At 42.8% G+C, this 18,124-nt stretch overlaps 5 protein-coding genes across 5 annotated transcripts; 1 reads left to right on the forward strand and 4 right to left on the reverse strand.

Annotated features, from left to right (window-relative positions):
• Positions 1–251: 251 nt before the first annotated feature.
• VTP21DRAFT_3696 (uncharacterized protein) lies at positions 252–1,329 on the forward strand (the record flags this gene model as incomplete). The annotated part of the gene is made up of 4 exons (XM_069394026.1): positions 252–286; positions 346–704; positions 796–1,036; positions 1,116–1,329. 4 exons carry the CDS (start codon positions 252–254, stop codon positions 1,327–1,329), a joined length of 849 nt encoding a protein of 282 aa, XP_069249134.1.
• Positions 1,330–1,826: 497 nt separating this feature from the next.
• VTP21DRAFT_3697 (uncharacterized protein) lies at positions 1,827–4,300 on the reverse strand (the record flags this gene model as incomplete). Its single annotated transcript, XM_069394027.1, has 3 exons — positions 1,827–3,743; positions 3,809–3,826; positions 3,908–4,300. 3 exons carry the CDS (start codon positions 4,298–4,300, stop codon positions 1,827–1,829), a joined length of 2,328 nt encoding a protein of 775 aa, XP_069249135.1.
• A 613-nt stretch (positions 4,301–4,913) lies between these two features.
• On the reverse strand, positions 4,914–5,666 carry VTP21DRAFT_3698 (uncharacterized protein; the record flags this gene model as incomplete). Its single annotated transcript, XM_069394028.1, has 2 exons — positions 4,914–5,503; positions 5,570–5,666. The coding sequence occupies 2 exons, from the start codon at positions 5,664–5,666 to the stop codon at positions 4,914–4,916; spliced, it is 687 nt and encodes a 228-aa protein (XP_069249136.1).
• Positions 5,667–6,242: 576 nt separating this feature from the next.
• Positions 6,243–8,244, reverse strand: VTP21DRAFT_3699 (uncharacterized protein; the record flags this gene model as incomplete). Its single annotated transcript, XM_069394029.1, has 8 exons — positions 6,243–6,604; positions 6,671–6,853; positions 6,919–7,033; positions 7,095–7,160; positions 7,225–7,353; positions 7,421–7,614; positions 7,699–8,138; positions 8,201–8,244. The coding sequence occupies 8 exons, from the start codon at positions 8,242–8,244 to the stop codon at positions 6,243–6,245; spliced, it is 1,533 nt and encodes a 510-aa protein (XP_069249137.1).
• A 553-nt stretch (positions 8,245–8,797) lies between these two features.
• VTP21DRAFT_3700 (uncharacterized protein) lies at positions 8,798–17,514 on the reverse strand (the record flags this gene model as incomplete). Its single annotated transcript, XM_069394032.1, has 14 exons — positions 8,798–9,164; positions 9,223–11,279; positions 11,355–11,602; positions 11,661–12,048; positions 12,116–12,517; positions 12,582–13,319; positions 13,396–13,638; positions 13,702–13,974; positions 14,036–15,649; positions 15,710–15,991; positions 16,060–16,526; positions 16,607–17,186; positions 17,254–17,400; positions 17,455–17,514. The coding sequence occupies 14 exons, from the start codon at positions 17,512–17,514 to the stop codon at positions 8,798–8,800; spliced, it is 7,866 nt and encodes a 2,621-aa protein (XP_069249138.1).
• Positions 17,515–18,124: the final 610 nt, after the last annotated feature.

The raw sequence follows: 18,124 nt of genomic DNA on the forward strand, positions 1-18,124 counted from the left end.
ACCCTACTTGGAAGCCCTTTCCAGAGAGTGAATGACGATCTAAAAATTCCCTAGCTCTTTTGCATTAAATCACTCAGACGTCATTGCCCACGCTCCCATTGGCGGGTGCATTCAAATATAAAAAGATAGCTATCCTCTGCAAACCTTCCCTTGCTTTACGTCATAACGCCGTAATCTCCTCACCCTCTGTGTAACATGTTAGTTTTTCGAAAATCTTCTCCTATATGCTTCGTCGGGGTGCAAACAGGAAAATGCTGAATCTGGAATTGCATCGACAGTTTAGCGCGCAAATATCGATTAGTCGAAAACATCGATTTTTGCGGCTACTGACGTATTGCCGATAAGCTCCTGTGAACCGCACCACCCAACTCTAGCAAGGGACGCGCTGGAGGACAGGTCCACAAACAAGAAGGCTTCGAATAAAATTCGGTGTCGACAACCGGGCCTGCACCAGGCCGGCTGCCATCGTGGAGGGCCCCCGCCCAAGGGGCCGTGGGGAACTCAAGCGGGCAAGTGGTGGCTTGCGTCACTTTGGCCCTGGAAAGCCCTGCCCGCACCAAGCGCGAGCTTCCTCCGGCGTGGGCAATCCCGCGAGGGATCGAGCCGCGTTCAATGCCTGCATTGTTCCCCATGGAGCTTTTTGTTCGAGTGGGAGGTTGTGCAAGCGGACATTATCGAACACTTTGGAACAAAATCCCCATGTCGTCTGAGCCGCATTAGGAATAGCCATCGAATCCGCATAAAATAAAACGATTCAAGATCTGGGCGATTGAAACTCCGGCAAATAGAGTTCAGTGGGAATGGCGTCTTCGGCCAATGCGGTTGCACGAGAGGCCTCCATTTCGATCCTCCCCGGACACTATTCGACATGCGGGGACAACTTACATAGCAGCCGCTTTAACGTGCGCAAAGCCGCAGCCCGCCCAAGCCTCCCAGGCACTTGCCGATTCGCGCTCTCACGTTGGATGGAATCGATCGAGATCCGCGAGCCAACACCACCATCGTCACACGGCTCTGCTCTCTCCTCAGCAATGCCGTTAGACGCTGCGGATGGAAGGCTTTCGAGGTTTTCGAAGTCCATTCACAAGCCGGACTCGGCGCGCTATTGACTGCAGACGGACCCACTTTCCAAACTCATCCGTCACCGTCCCTTCCCCGCACTCTGCAACCACCTGCCTCGGCGCCTTCTTCCTCGAGAAAACGAGTCGCCACCCACAGATTGTGCTGCTATCCCCAAAACGGAATAGGGCTATCCATGCATATCTGCCTGCCGCATCCTTCAAATTAGCAGCTTCATATGCCCAGTTTATGGCCTCATGGCCTTCTTAGGTTCTGCTGCGGCAATACAAAAAGCTGGATGCTTTCCCGCTGCGCTAGGCCCATATTACATCACGGAGGGCACCATGATACATAAGAGTTTATTAACGATTCATTAAATAAAAAAGTGCCATCGAAAGCCATTACTTCATCCCCAACCTTACCTGCCATGATGACGCTTTGACCCACCCCCCCGGCTACGCATTAAGTAGGAGGCTGACCCAAGTTCAGACCCTGCAGCGCTGGGTGGGCACTTAAGCACATTCTACAAATATGATCAAGCTTGACTCCAGACCTCTTGCCGTCCACTTGACAGGTAGGTCAGAGCGAATCAATCCTTGGCCTTCAATTACGTGCTTCCCAATTTCAAATCATAGAATGATATAACGTTGCTGTATTGTTACTCTGTGAATGAAAGTACACCAAGAAACTCCATGTATTAGAATAAATACACAATTATAAGGTTATATATAAGAGATAATGAAATAAAGAGAGTATCTATTTATACATTATACTAGTGTCTTGAGCACCCCCAAAAACCAAGGGTCGTCGTGGTTATCCTCCGTCTTCAGGGCGGCACTCTTCCTAATGGAACGCAACTTTGATCCCCGTTTTTCTGTTTGGAAATCCGGGGTGTATTGGAATATAGATATGCTTTTCGGATGAGTTGGTGGGTGTGTATCGTAGGAGAATGGAGTAGGAGTCGCTGCAAGAATATCCTCATTCGTAGACGAATTCAATTGACCCGCTGGATCGTGGAAAGCCGATTCACGCAACCATGGGTTCATTTCACCTTCTGAAGCTTTGACGGGTAGCCCATTAAATATCTCTTCGCGATGTCGAGAGATGAGTTCATGGTGAGCCTGGAATATCGAAAACGGCATCACTTTGATTCTATCTGTGGAGAGTTGCGACGAATTCACTGTGTGATGGAGAGGGACGATTGCCTTGAAGAGGATGGCATGGGAATTGCCGTAGGGTACAATCTCCGGGTGCAACACGGCCTCGGACGCTATCAATGGATCGCCTATTTGCCTTTCGAGTTTCTCAATGGACAGAGAGGTGGAATAAGCGAACAACACTCGCAGCCGGATCCGGCTTTGGGAGGTGGGGTCACCGGCATTAGCGAATGCGGATTGCAAATAGAGAGTAAGCTGCTGCGAATTGCGCAGAATCTTTACTGCGTCACGCATGTTCAGCCCTTGTAAGGTTTGAATCAAAAAGTTCAGCTCGTGAATGGCATCCAGGGCGCGACCACTCTCCTCAAAATCGGGAGGGAGAATCTCCACCGCCGGCACACACGCCCCGTTTGCAGCGTCAGCTAATATGTGTAGGCCACCGGTAAGCGTGGGCCAAACCACGAATGCCCCCACGAACACCCTTCCGGGCAGATACTCCGGCGAAGAGATTCCGTGGGTGATATAGCTATGCATCCCTTGGAATAACTTCATGATGTCTGCGCTGGGTACGTGTAGCTGAGTTCCGGCAGTGCGTGCTATTATATCGGGAGGCCCGAAACGGAAGCCACGCGATGTAAAATGGTCCGGCCCTGGGCCGCGGGTGCCCGAGGGTGAGAGGCGACGCACTAGAAACAGCATCTGGCCACGCCCACCGTCTACCAGGCTGAACGCGCTATGTGGATACAGCCCTTTTTCGCCATCCCACCACTTGAATCTCCTACCCACAGAGGGCAAAACGCCGGTCGTTATCATTTGATCATGAAGAATCCCGGAATCGCAGAGTTGGATGTCGAGATCTTCAGCAAGTCGTAGGGCAGTAGCATGAAATCGTTCGAGGAAAACACGATTGCTCTCTTTCATATCCTCCCTCTTTATCTGCGAAAGCTCATACGAGAATGACCGCCAGCTCCAACTTGTGCGGAAAAGAAACTGGAATACTGGATGAGCCGGCGTGAGTTCGGCTTCCATTCCCTGTTGGTAGAACTCGCTGTCAATGGTTCGCATGGGCAGCATACCGTCGTTGGTCACGAGCACTCGTCCGGCATCATCAAAATACACGCAGGAGAGCACGATTTTTTTCACTTGTGATTTGACCTTAAGGGCACGACGCTGAGCAACAATTGTAAGTGAGAGTAGCCCTAAGCATACAAGAGTGGCGATTCCCGCGATGCATCCGACTAATACAGAAGGAGACAACGTGGTCATGAAGTCTGTGCTGTTATTGACGCCGTTGGTCCAGTAGTGTGTCGCTGACATGCCAACGTAATGCATCCCACACACTGCGATGCCCATGATTAATGCGCATCCAAACCTTTTATGCCAGCGGTCCTTCCACTGGGACTCGAGGTAGAAAAATATGATCAGCGCCACACTTAGTGCAGTTATCCCAATAAAAAATGAGGCAATCACGAGACTTAGTTCGTATCTTATACGATAGTGAATAATAGCAAACTGGCCAACATAATGCTGGAGTGGAAGGAATATACATCAATAACATGTCTTAAGGCTGTTGGAAGAGAGGTGATGTTTACCATACTGGGAATTCCAAACTATCGGAGAGAGAACGACGCAAGTGATTCGTTAGCTTGAAAAGATACCAAAGATACCAAAGAGGATAAGAGTCTATTTACCCCTGCCAATATGCCAACGAGGCCGACTCTTGTCAAGGAAACGCTCTCAGCACTCCCAACAAAATAAAAAGCAACCCCAACACACACCACTGCGACGATTAAAGAGGCTACTGTGTAGCCAGGGGCATAGATGAGCTGCACCGTATTGACGCCATCACCCAGGATCAGCGCGTTGTTCCCTATAAAATGCATCGACCATATTCCACATCCACCCATCGACAGAGAGGCCCCAAAGAGAAGAAGCCAGTTCAAGCTGCCTTGGCGAGCCGTGCGTCTCTGCAACAGCTCAAGAGTGGTGAAAGAGCCGATAACGGATACGACGTAGGATAGTACCACAATTGCAGGGCGGATGTTCTGCCGCACCTCAATCCACTCTTTTGCTGCGTTGCTCATATTTCTTCGTCAATATGGTCCTAGCGGAAAACCTTTGAGAAAGAGCATGCAGGAAGGGGAAAAAAAAAGAAAATGAGACGAGAAAACAAAGATTGCACTCCATATTTCCAGGTATTAATTTGCGAATGAAACTTAATCCGAGCTCTAACATATTTAGATATTATTTTAAAAGATCCTTTTTAAATAGGGAGTTTTTAAGTTATAATTTGCAGAGAGTGTGTGGGTTTATACATAACATGCCGTAAATATTGGGTGGCAATTTTTACACCCGCTTGGTATTGAGGATATTTTCACGAAAATTACGGAAAAGGAGATTGTGCAGCGAAATTGAATGTTTGTAAGGCCAATTAGCAAACATGGAAATCGATCTTCTAATTAGAGCCAAGATTAGGGAAGAGACAAGTAATTTCCAGAATGAGAAGGTCCTTGAGTCATTGACAGACATGATATTAGCGAATTGTGATATTGGATAATAAACACTATTTACACACAAGAGTACAAATAAATGACTACTAAAACAGAGCATGTACATGTCGCCTAGTTGTATAAAGGAGACATCCCATTTATATTAATAAATATTGGAAACGTGCTTAAATTTAAAAAACTTTTGCAATCACTCGATCTTCCTCCAAGGCACGCAAATTGCCGTGGGACACATCGCACAGCGATGGGAGGCTATCGCACATATTTCATTTTCTTTGCACCTAGGGCATTTTGGAAGGTAATCCGTACACAGCATACAACTCTCGGGTTGACGATGAAGCCCGTCTATCGAGCTAACCACCACTTTTGCATTTCGATGCTCTTCCGAAGAATGGTGAGGACCTAGTGCAGGCGGTGAAAACGGTATCATAGGCCTAAATAGAGTTTGCAGAAGTTGACGCTTCTCTCTCCTAAATCCTTTCCCCGGGTAAGCCTTCCGTAACAACTCAAGCAGCATCATTCCTCCAGGTGACAGATTGGGTTTGACAGGCCCTTTATCCGGAGAGAATTTCGAATCGTCCACACAAAAGCCGACTGAGAATTCATCAATGCTGGGCTCCAAGGGCGGAGGAGGAAGGATGGGACGATGAATATTTGTTAGATGCTGAGAGTTTGGTTCTAAACATGGGAATACGCCAATATTGATTCTGGAGCTCATTTTAGGCACTTTAGAACCAATGGAGAAATCATGTGAATTTTCCAAGTTTTCATTTGAAATATCTAAAGATATGAAATATTCATGTAAAGATTTGTATGACTGGCCAGAGCTTCCCAAACTGAACCTACCTTCTGTTTGCCTTTTGTAGAGGTATTTTTGCAAATTGAGCCCACTTGGTTCCCGATATACATTTTGAACACGTAGACCCTTGATTGGAACGCACATATTCTGCGGACTGGGTAGCTGCAATTGCAAACATACCTCATACTCCGTACAATCACTGCAGCTAAGACCTAGTTCTCTTCTCCCCGAACCACCCACACACACACACCGAGGTGGCAACAGCCGCAATTCATATTGTTGCTGATCTCCCGTACAATAACGTTCACACCTTATTGCCGAGATAAAAGGTATAGAAGTAAGAATCAAAAGAAAATTTAGTTCTCTCATATAGATTACTAGGCAAGTTAAATATGAAAGAGCGTGAGAATGAATAGATAAGTGAGAACAGGGATGTCGAAATTATTAACATGGGTTTGTAATTACTGAATTTGTTCTGAGACCAAACAAACAAAACAGTCTTCAAATTTGGATATAACCTCTTGAAATGTGCTTTTTAAGGATAATAAATAGAGAGCATATATTTATAAAATGGATGCAAAACCATTAAAATTATTACAACAAAAGGGAGAAAAAAAAAGGAAGGTAAATATCCATCTGAACGTAATAATAGACAGTAGGGAGGAAAAAAAACATTATGTTGATATATCAAAGACGAAAGCCTATTTGCCCCGGAAAAGTTCAATTTGAAGTTCGTACCAAGTGATTCGGAGAATTATGGAAAAGGCTCTTCCACATGTACGCTTCAGATAGCAGCAATGCAACATCTTGCTCTGTCCAGTGTTGCGTCGGCAAGGATTGCAAGAACATCATTACCCCCTGGAAATCAAGGCGACGTAGTTGTTCGCTCCATTTGACAAGGAACGCAGCACACACATAGAGATGAAAAGTAGCAAACCCATCTGCACCTTCGGAAAAGTACGCATCCCACAAGCGAATGATATGACAGAGGCGGAATTCACGCATTAATAAACAATTCATCCATCGGAACGCAAATTGGATGAACTCAATGCCTTCCTCATTAAGATGGTCTGCTAGGGGAGCTAGAAAAGAGAGGAAAGAGAGGAATTAGGAAGATCCACCTAAACCACTCAAAATTTTATATATACCATCAATGCGGCAGACTAAATCTTTAAGCGTGGCAATCAAACGCTGAATACCGGGCTGGGCAACGGTATAGTTGTCTAGCATAGTGCCGAGCAATCTGGTTAGACACCAGAAACTATCGGCTTCAACTATGCTTAATATTTCTTGGGGTATTCGGGCTGGATCAGAGACTTCCGGATCGCCCTCTAGAATAGTTCGAACAAATGCATAAGCTACATTAGGAATAAATGGAGAGAAAGAAAAGATTTACCAATATATGCAGACAAGAACACCTGGAAGAACGGGGTTACCAAATCGTTGATTCCCTGAACATATCCACTTGCTGGATGTCGAATAGCCCATACATAAAGGATACGCTCCAAACACTTTAATACAAAATAGAATCATTATCTAGAGATATATCAGAGTAATTAAGTAAAATCCTACCTCCTGTGTGGCTTTGTATTGATAGAGGGGGATTCCAGGGTTAGTCCGCGGAACATCGATCCGAATCTAGGAAACAGAAGGTAGGATATGTTATCAAACAGAGCAAAAAATTTTCTTCATTCATTTCTACCTGTCGCCATATTGCAGGATCTAAACCGGACTGTCCCCGAGAAAAGGCTTGTGCAACGCTCTCTTGATACTCTTTGCGTTTTCGAGCAAGCGTAGCAACACGTCTGTCTGCATTGCAAGGAAGATATCCCTTTAGAGGTGAAAATAAATTCAATATATACGCGGCTCGCATTAATTTTTTCTTTTTAATTTGTTACCAGGAGCAATTGCCACACCATAGGACGCAATTCTTCCGGTACTCCATTCCAGCTGAGCCCACGTAATGCACCAAGGTCAATATTGGGTGCTTGAAGGATTTCCCTGAATTTATTCAGCCGCAATGTTCGTGCATCGATGCTATGGGTACCATGCTCCCTCATATCAGGGAGAATTTTTAAACTGGCCGTTGGATCTATTGTCAATTATTACGAGATATTATAGGTATATTTTACCTACTCCTGAAATCCCTTAATATTACGAAAACAAAAATCCGTACCTAGAAGCAAGCCAGCAACCTCTCTCTTAATTCTAACCTCGCCTTCCCTCTCCTCAACCTCGCTCTTTATATCCGATGTTGAACATCTTCCTTCCCTCATTTTAGAATTTGAGCCAGTACCAATCACATTGACAGAAGACAGAGTAGATTCTGGTGTTATACCAGATGCCTTAGTATTCACTTCTACTACTTTATATACTTGCTCAGTTTTTCTCTCTGAACTCTGTACGTCTCCAAAATCAAGGCAATCGTCCCACTCATCGTTCGTCTCGGAAATAAACTCGGAAAAATTCCGGATGCCGGTCGACATAATACTAGTCCGATTGTTATTACCAGAGATTGCGGAATTGGAGAAAGCCACTGAGGATGCAACGTTGCTTGCATGCGAGAATTGGGATCCAACTACAATATTCCCTGATTTTTTGGAGACTTCTCGTTCACTATTTCAAGAAATATATGAATTGCATATCTATTGAGTAAAATAACGTTATGAAACGCTTACCTGCCACTATTGTTAGATCGTCTTTTCCAAATTGGTTGGACCATGGAGGCCTTGGAGCTTTCGGCGAAGATAATAAGACATAAATGAATGCTAATTCGGATGTCATTCAATAGGAAAACACATCATACCTTCTTCTTCTTTTTTACGATGTCAGCATGAAATTATCAAGTAGAACACTTGTAAAATTGAATTGATCTGTCAATTGAATTCAAATTTAGAATAAAAGTCACTGATATGAAAAATAAAGAAGGTGATCTACTTCATAAGTGACTAACCGTCAATGATACCATATATATTGCTCGTCACTGAGATGCAGACTAATATGTTAGTGATGAACCCATTCTGCGTTAAAAAGCCAAAATCTGAAAACGGATGTTTCCATATTGGAGAAGATTTAATATCAGGCGCAGCAATTTTCAGGAATAAAAACGTATAGTTATTGATAACAGAGAAAATTGCTCTAATAATATACAAGGTCATTAGGGAGTTAAATAATGCAAGTAAAAAATGCAAATAAATAAGTAGTGCGAATAGTGTAGAGGAATGAATAGATGAATAGATGAAAATATAGGATTAATGTACAAAAAATTGTAGAAGCTATGTGCTCGAGAGAATATCTTCTATCAGCTCTCCGGTCATATGCGCATTTCTCATTACCTGATTTTTGGTAACATTCGAAAAGGAACCGCAATCCATTATTCCCTGGAATCCGAGCTCAGCAAGGAAGTTCATTTGGGTCACATGCGAGAGATTTAATCCTCGCTCACCACCCTGCCAGCTTTCTTGATTTTCAACGGCCATCACCTCGCCAACCGTAGTTGCAGAAGAGGAGTCAGAGGGACCAGGAGTTGGTAGCGGCACGCTAGATATTATATTACATATAATTTTTCCAGCATTTTCGACGAGTTCACTGCTCGCATTTTCGCTCAAAATATGGCTCATTCTCGGCAGTAAGGCGCTGTATCTAAAAATAGAAGATAGTCAAAACTCATATCCGCACATTCGCACAAAAAACTACTTACATTAGTGAGAACACATCAGGAATAGCACTCGCCGTTTCCGACAACATACAAAACAATATTGTCTTTTCCCTACTGTTCTCGGAATTATTCAACATTACCAACAACATCGACGCCAGCAACAAGGCAGAGGTATTATCAGGTATTTCAAGCCGATCAAACAAACGCAGACACAGCTCGCTGCATGTCATCCCATTCTCAAGTGGCACGCCTACCATTTGCAGGAGCTCCTCCAGCTCACCACTCTGTGCTGTGTGCGGAATTAAAACCATCAGATAGGCAAGGGCATGTGTAGTTATCAAATCTGCGCCGGAATTGCGCATCTCTAACTCAAGGAATCGATCTAGAAGTGCTCGCGTTCCTAGCTTAGATGTTGGATGCCGTAGTCCCTTGAGAAGCGTCGCCCCGGCAGCAAATGAGAAATGAGTAGAGAAACTGACTCCATTGGTCGAGTCGATATCTGCAGCTATATCATTTATCGGTTGTCTTAACTCCAAGAGCACTTCAGAAAAGCCCCTATCGAAATATCCATGGCCGTCTAACACATCTACTACCTCGTGAAGTAGATTAAGTGCACTGGTAAAAATAGGCATGTGGCCTATCTCTAATAATGCCATCACGATCCAGAATAGTCGAGGGAGATATCGCGAGTTTGGAGACAAACTAGAGACAGTGCTCGTCAGACACATAAGAATGCTGATAATGAGACTGCAGTCAGCATCGTTTATCATTGCTAGCGCGCCGCGCAGTGTTACGAGGATCTGATATAGTAGGTCATCATCCAGGTTGCCCTTAGAGAGTATGCCAAGCACCACAAATGCTCTAGGTTGAATCGCAGGATTGAATTGGAATGAGGTACTAGACACGAGTGCAGTCCATCTTGAACGCCATTGATTCGCCAAATGTGTTGAGGAAGCGCCCATTTGAATAACTTCTGTCAACAGTTGTACAATTACCTCCAGTGAACTCAATTCCATTCCCTCCATATGATCTGATGAAGTTTCCTGTGTTATACTAAATGCGTTCGTGATCCGACTTAATCCAAAAAGTAAACACTGCTTCGGATCAGAAAATTCATTCAATACAACCTGAAGGCGCATCTTCTGGATATCCGATAAATGCGATGCCAACGCTAGGGATTGTGTTACATTAATAAGCAGACCATGGATAGATGAGCGCAGCATTAGCGGGCCCGTGCAAGCAAGCATCGTAATGATGTGAATGAGTTCTGGGAGATGTTGCTGGACATGAAGCTGATTATTGAAAGAGAGAGCAAGGCTGAAGCGAACCAGTACTATGATCTCCGAAAATGCGGAATGCTCGGTCAAGAGATATGTGGGTTTGATAGATGTACGAGTGATGGCGTTGCGTAGACGCGATACCAATTTCCCGCTTAAAATTGTTGATGATAACGCGACTATAAGATCGGCCATCATGTCTGCTTGAGGTGAAATAGCTCCATGTTTGACGGCATATCTCACGCATGAGTCCAATATCAACGGAATTATTTCTTCTATCTGCGAGAGAGTACACCAAACTCGAGAGAGGATGGTCGGGAATATCTGGGATTGAGTGGCAGTGATTTCAAGTAATTGACAAATTATCTCGCGCACCCTATTCAATTCAGGGGACGACAAGTCGGATGATTGTACACCTCTGCCCGCATTAATAAACTTTCCAAGGTTTGATAACCACGGCGATATATACGAGAGGCATAGTTGCTTGTGTGCAATCTGGGATTTTGTAAACCCAACGAACCATTCGCTGAGAAAATCCAATGTAAGCTGTGGTTCCGACTTTGCTAGCTGTTCGCTGACTGATTGTAAAAAGAGCGAGTTATTAGCGGGTATGCACAGGCCATCAGCACTTATGAGAAGACCGCCAGTATCAAGATTGAAAGTGAAGCTGAGAGCGCGTAGCAAACCATATGCAGCAAGTCTTAGGGCGGGGTCTTCATTTCCGAGATTTAAAAACGCCATATTTAGGAGCGCTCCACGTACATCACTTGGCTGTAAACGACGCTCTTTGCGACCATTTGTCTGTAAGAGCCGATAATGCATCTGCGATGAGCGAATAGAATGGACAATATGTGTCCTCTCAGAGCTAGATAATGCGACTAAACCCGATGAATTTACTTTTTTATCGCATTTTAAAAAAAATTCATTCTCGTCAGAGGAAGTCGTTGAAACGATTACGTCGGAAATCATGCTAATATGATATATATCTACTAATTGTGCACGAAACCCAAAGAATGGGCCTTCTTTCCGCTGGGAATTTATATGTATCCACTCATTGCCCACACGCAGTATCGTGGGTATTCTAACCTGGTTAACGATTTTATAAACTGGGGAGAATGTTTTTGATGGCTCTGAGAGGATCTCCACTATAAGAATGTAATATGAAAACATATTCATGATAATCATAGCTATTACTTAACTTACATGACTTTTTGCAAATCGGATTCTCTGATGGTGACATATATTCATAGAGCTCTGAAAGTGATGGAACGAACACTACCCTTCGTATGAAGAACATTGGTATAGCTCGAGGAAGTCCCATAATGTACTCATGAAGCAAGCTTCCCGCCGAAAAAAAGTATGCACGATTTACGTTTAGTACGGTAGAATATGGCACGTACTGGAAAAATTGATTGAGCCACTGATACGGGATGAAATTGTTTCTTGTTATCTGCACGCAGTCAAAGAGTATATCGAATGGCTTATCAGCATAGAGCAGTACGAACTTCAGTATAAAATAAAGCAGAAGTTCAAAATCTATCGACTCGTTGTTTATCCTGCGTATAACATATACTAATATTGGATATCGTTCCTAGCGGATAAAAAATGGTTTGAAATTAGCAAAAAGAGAAATTAAAACGGAAATTTTTGTTGCTTACTTTACTAAGTCCCCCATAATATAAAGCATTTGATTTCTCAAGTTCTAAGGTTGAGCGATGCGAATTTCGTTGCATGAAATCATGGTACAAGTAATTCTTCGTTGAGAATGCAAATGGTTCGTTTGGCATGGAGGTCGGCGGTCGTTTCGAAGGGCCAAGCTCTCTGAGAACTCTAGAAAGCATTTCACAGACCTTTTCGGTATTCTTCTTCTCTGCCACAAGTGACTTATCTGATGGTTCACAAGAGGTGAGCGTAGAGTTACAGGAGCGGTGGGATTCTCTCAAAATATATGAACTGATCGAATTCATATTATCTTGGAGAAAGAACTGCAAACGTAAGTAATCTGCCTCTTCAAGAGCATTTACATCCTGGGATTCGATCATATCAGAGGGCGAGTTGGCCTATGAAGTATATATAAGTATATTTGCCTTCTTCACACCGCCTTGAAAAAAAGAGGTGGATTACCGAGATATCCCTTAGAAAAGTAGTTACTCGATATATATTGGAAGTTAAGAAGTCATTAAGTACTGTCATATATGGCTCCTTTGCGCCAAACAGAACATTATTGGCCAAATTCTGAATGACTTTGGTGATAAGAGTGAGTCCGCGCCTAAATTCTTTACTGACAGCAGGCCGCACTAGCTCTTCCACCTCTGGTGCCACAATTGCCGGACAAAAAAATCTTAGAAAAATGAACCCCCCGACCGCTGTATATTTTGCTTCTGGAAAGCGTCTTCCAACCGCTGTTGATAAGTGGAAACACAGCTCACGAAATACGGGAGGAACCTTATGTCCACTCGTGCAGATAACATCCAGAAATCGCTGGGTAGTGCATTTTAATTTCGCCAGATTTTGACTAATTTCTTCATCTTTCACCTTCGTCGGGTCTAATTCAAATGCATATTGGTGTGGTTTGGCATATAACTCCTGCAATAGCGGTTGAAGAGTAGATCTAATGTATTCGGCACCATGTTGACGCGCAAATGCAGATAAAAGTCGAGTTGCCATACTGTTACGTCGGAAAAGTTCTGATTCCGACTCGGTACTTGCAACTTCAAGCTCAACTATAGCTCTAAGTAGTTGAGTTGTTTTTCCACGTGAATCGTAAACCTTAAGAAGTAGTGCGGAGAGCATATCGATATCAACAACAGGACAAACTTCACACAGTGCCAGTGCAATCTGGGAATCGTTTTCGAACAGCATCTAGTGTTGTTTAAATTGATATTATAATCAATTGCTAAAGTAATATACTTATTCATAACAGAGGTCGGTCACTTACGTTTACCAGTTTTTCATATTTCTCCATGCGATTGCTTACAGAGTTAATTTTCAAGGTATCGAATTCCGTTCCAGAGTCCAGCATATTTGTAAATACTTGCATAAACGCAAAGCGTATATTGCTCTCTTCATGATATCCCAGTGAGAGTGATGACTTAAATCCAACCTCGATATTACTGCTAATCAGGTGGGTAAGGGCAAGAATGACATGATCACGAAGGGAAATTAAGTCCCGAGAATAATCCTATCAATAAAATTTTACGGTAAGTTATCAATTATAACCGCACATAACAAGCAATGGATCTACTTTAAATAAGATGTATGAGTCCTCGCTTGTAGTGTTCCGATAATTAATTGCTTCAGTTATGCGACACCGTTGAAGTAGCTTCATGAATAATTGAAAGTGCTTGTGAAAGAGCCGCGCTTTAAGCGTTTCGCTGTCACCATTAAACTCTTCTTGCGTATCTGGGATCAATGGGAGCTTCTCAAGTAGAATTGCTATGGCTTTAATACAAGCTAAGTTGAGATCTCTATAGACACGATCCAGGTGAGAAAACTCTTGCCGATTAAAGTCTATTTCCTATAAAAATATGAAATAAATATCGATAGAATACATGTCTCAATATTGGCGGCCATCTTACTGAAAACTCCCTTGCCCACTCAATAATTATATCAGCCAGTTTATTCCTTAACACCATTGGCTTATTAAAGATAATATATTCGCGTCTTGAAACTACCAACTCGCACATCTGACAGGCCTTTATCTTCATACGCAGCACCTCCTGGGACTGTCCTGCCTGATCAAGATAACGCAGAAAATTAAGCAATAGATTTCCCAGGTCCATACTGATATTGAATCCGCTCTCCTGCACACTTTCAAGGATATTGCGCAAAATACTAATCGCCTGATCAACGAACAATGTTGAACGATCAGTGTGAATAGGCTCCCCGTACCGTTTAAAAAATTGAAGAATCTTCAACTCTATTATTTGGAACATCTTTGTGTAAAGCGATGGAGATAGATCTGAACTAAGTGTTTCCAGTACAAGCCCTCGGAGAAGAACATTTTCCGATGTGAGAAGCAAAAGCATTTCCCTCATGAAGTGTTCAACAAGTTGATCATGCTCATTTTCTCTGTAATTCTCAATGGCACTACACATATTGTAGTCAATTGTCGAAGGATAACTAGATGAAATGCAGCACCCTCCTAACGATGCGAGAAAGCCCGTGTAATTATGCCATTCAGCAACTCTATCATCAATATACTTGGATGAAGAAGCTAGTGCTGTACGCGCTGTCCAAAATTTTTCACGGAATGCTGATTTTGTCTTGGTGCCCGATATACCAATATTTTCATAAGACATATCCTCTTGCGTGTCTTCTGCACTAGATGTCAATAACTGCGTTAATACCTGCCATCTCTTATATGCCTCTTCCCATGCCGCCAAGTTTCCTGGTGATGCATGTTTCAGCTTACATAGTTGCTTTCTGATTTTTTTCTGTTGTGCTTTACGACCAGTTATCAGCCCTCCTTTTTTTGATAATTGTGAATAAATTTGAAAATTCTCGATGATTGAAAGTTGGGAACGCTGCGAATCAACAAGATCTTCAGTCAGAGTCGCCTCCTCGCATAAATAGCCAAGACATGTAGCGGCAAGAGAACATACGGTAGTATCTCGACTACATAACAAAATTAATAAAGTAGTCTCTAGAGCTATGCTTGCCCCAATCCGTTCTGGTGAGTCTGAAGCTTGCCGAACATCTTTTGTTTGTTTACGCAAGAAATTATTACGCTTAATGATTAAACTAAGCAGAGTTTCTAACAAGCTTTTAACTTGGCCATCTTGCTCTCTACTCTCTGCTAAAATTGCATTAGCCACGGTTCGTATTACTTCGCTCCCTGTACTCCAAAAAGTCGACATTAATGTCTCGGATGGTCCCCAGTGCTCAATGAAATTCTCATCGTGCAACTGGGTAAGTAGCTCTGCCGCATTGGCGCGTATGGCTGACACCGGTTCATAGAGGCATATGGCGATTGATTTGATGATTTGATGTAGCTCAAAGTAATGATCTGCCATTGTAACTCGCAGAACGAGATCCGGTTTGATACGGTAGAGTTTGAAAATAGTCAACAATAGCTCGAGACGAATATTGTGTTCTTCTCGCAATAACCGCTTTTGTTTCCTTTCACTTAAAGAAATCACCTTTCTTGCAAGTGATAGCTCATGGTGTGTTTTCTCACGATTCATACCCTCCTATCACATATTAGAGACATTAAAAATCTACACTCTCTTCACTTGACCCGGAATATTTACCATAAACAATTTTCTAATTTGTGATGGAATCGTGTCGCTAATAATATCGGCATAATTAGGGATAGAGGTATGTATTTTCGACTCAGTTAAAATTAAGCAGCATTTCGCCAATGTCAACTTGAAAACGATGGGTGAAGTATCCTGAAGGCATATTGGGACAATTGTGCGGAGACAGTGGCGTGGATTTAATCGAAAAAGTGACAAAATACAATCGATCATCAAGTTCTGATCTACTCCAATATCATATAGACTGAAAGGATGTTTTGCATCAAAAAGATTTTCCTAAGATTATAATTGATCATTAGTGTTAACTAAAGCAATTTTCTTTGATAAATTTTATACATATTTACACATAAGTCAGCCTCCACCTCTTTAACCATATTTGTTATTGCCGTTGCAACTGGGCAATCTAGAACATAATTGCTTGCCTTGCAAATGTCAATATAGCACACCGTAGATACATCGCTTAATCTTGATCCTTTTCTGTTTTTCTTGAGTGTTTCGAGGAATGAGCTTGTCTTATCTCGTCCATGTGCACCCGCGTTCTCTGTAAGTGCAGATATAAAAATATCTGGACATAGCAAGAGGAGCGTGGTTTGAAGAGGCCAAAGTGCAGTTTTTCGACGGTGACTATCAGCTAGTGAACTACAGATATCGAATAGAATTTCTGGACCACCTTCAAGTCGCTGTTGATTGCGGTAGATTGTGGTAAACTCATTTGGGAATATTTCAATCCAGTTCCAGATTGCCCTGCGAAGGACCATGGCCAATAAAGTCTGTGAAGACCGCCTTAAATGAGGGAAAAAGGAACAGGACTCTAATGTAATCATATGATTTTGAATGAGGACAAAGCTGGTATTAGAGCAAAAGTACTAAACTCAAGCACACCAAAGTTACCTCTAAGTAGATTGGCTAGTCTCTCTTGGTTAAGACAAGCACATTCCAACAATCTGAAGTCCGGCATATCTGATAATTCTGCATTGTCGTATGCTGAAGGCATTTGAAAAATACGAGCTTTAAGACGTGCGAGTACAATATTCCAATTGCTAGCAGTAAGATAAAAGAGTGTGCGACTAGCTGCTTTATATATGCCTGAAATAATATCGCAATGGGAGTTGGTTGAAGTAATAACAAATGTTTGATAGGTGAGGAAATCCATGGCAGCGAATGACGACGATGAGGATGAAGAAATATATTGACGATTCACCAACGTCGTTAAGTTAGTACCATCTTCGGCCGGGTATATTAAGCGCACAAAGTTTGAAATGACATCGAGTACATGCCTTGCCAAAGATCCATCAAGTGGGGGAGGGTCGGGAAGTGTGAAATCCATTTGCTTTTGTGATGCATCAACGTTTAAGGATATGCTGCACCATTTCCAATGACTCGTTGCGCAAGCAGCTAATAAATTTAGTACGAAGTATTGAGATTGAAGAACCTCAAGTTGTGCAGTGTCATGTAAGTTTGTTGGAAATTGCTACATATTAAGTAGTTATCAACCTATCCAGTTTGAGGAAATTAGACTTATCGCGCGATATAATTACCTGGGAAATGGATTCAAGTAGTAGAATAAGATTCCTGACAATAACCTCCAGTCTGTAGTGTGAGAGCTCCATAAGAGCAGACACGGTCTGCTCTATAAGTTGATCGCTCACAAGCTTCTCAAGGGTAGACCTTCCGTTGCAAGGCAACTATCCAAAAAGAGGGTTAGAAAAGTTAAAAGCTATCCCCAATTATCTACCTACATGGAGTTCAACGCGGCGGATCAGGGATATAATGAGCTTCGAATCTACATCACATATCATCTCCCGACTATATGATAATGGCGGATCGCGAAAAGAATATTATATAAGGTAAAATGATGAATACGGGAATGACCCCGTAGAAATAGAGTGAATGATTATGTATAAAATAATGCAGAAAAATTAGCAAGGCGGAACAAACATATGCGCCGAGTTGGCCTTGTCCGGCTAATAATATTTGGAAATTTATTCCCAGTTTTAGAAGACTCTCGCGATCCCAGTCATATGGATAGAAATGCGGCCCAAGTTTACAAAGCTCCGCTCTTTCGATTGCCCCCACGGCGGGCCAAACAGCACAGGACTTGCGGGCGCAAGAGTGCCTCGTAAAATGCTTTTCCTAGTTAATAGGTGTCCAGATCGGGAAGGAGAGATCATTAGTAGCCTCAGCCCAATCTTTTGATTGGAAAACACGGTAGGGTCTCTGGCGATTTCTCGATCACGACCAAAGCGTCAGTGCGCGGAGCTGAGAAATCTGAAAACATACATATTCAGAAGCAATTGCCTATTCAATTGGGATATTTGTGATACTCTTGGCCGGTTTCACTACCAATAATTAGCTACCAATAATTTTTTGTAGGTTGATGCCAAGGAGGATATACCAAAACCAGCCTTG

The sequence above is a fragment of the Calcarisporiella thermophila genome (genome assembly GCF_041956535.1).
Source record: "Calcarisporiella thermophila strain CBS 279.70 unplaced genomic scaffold VTP21scaffold_18, whole genome shotgun sequence".
NCBI lineage: Eukaryota > Fungi > Calcarisporiellomycota > Calcarisporiellomycetes > Calcarisporiellales > Calcarisporiellaceae > Calcarisporiella > Calcarisporiella thermophila.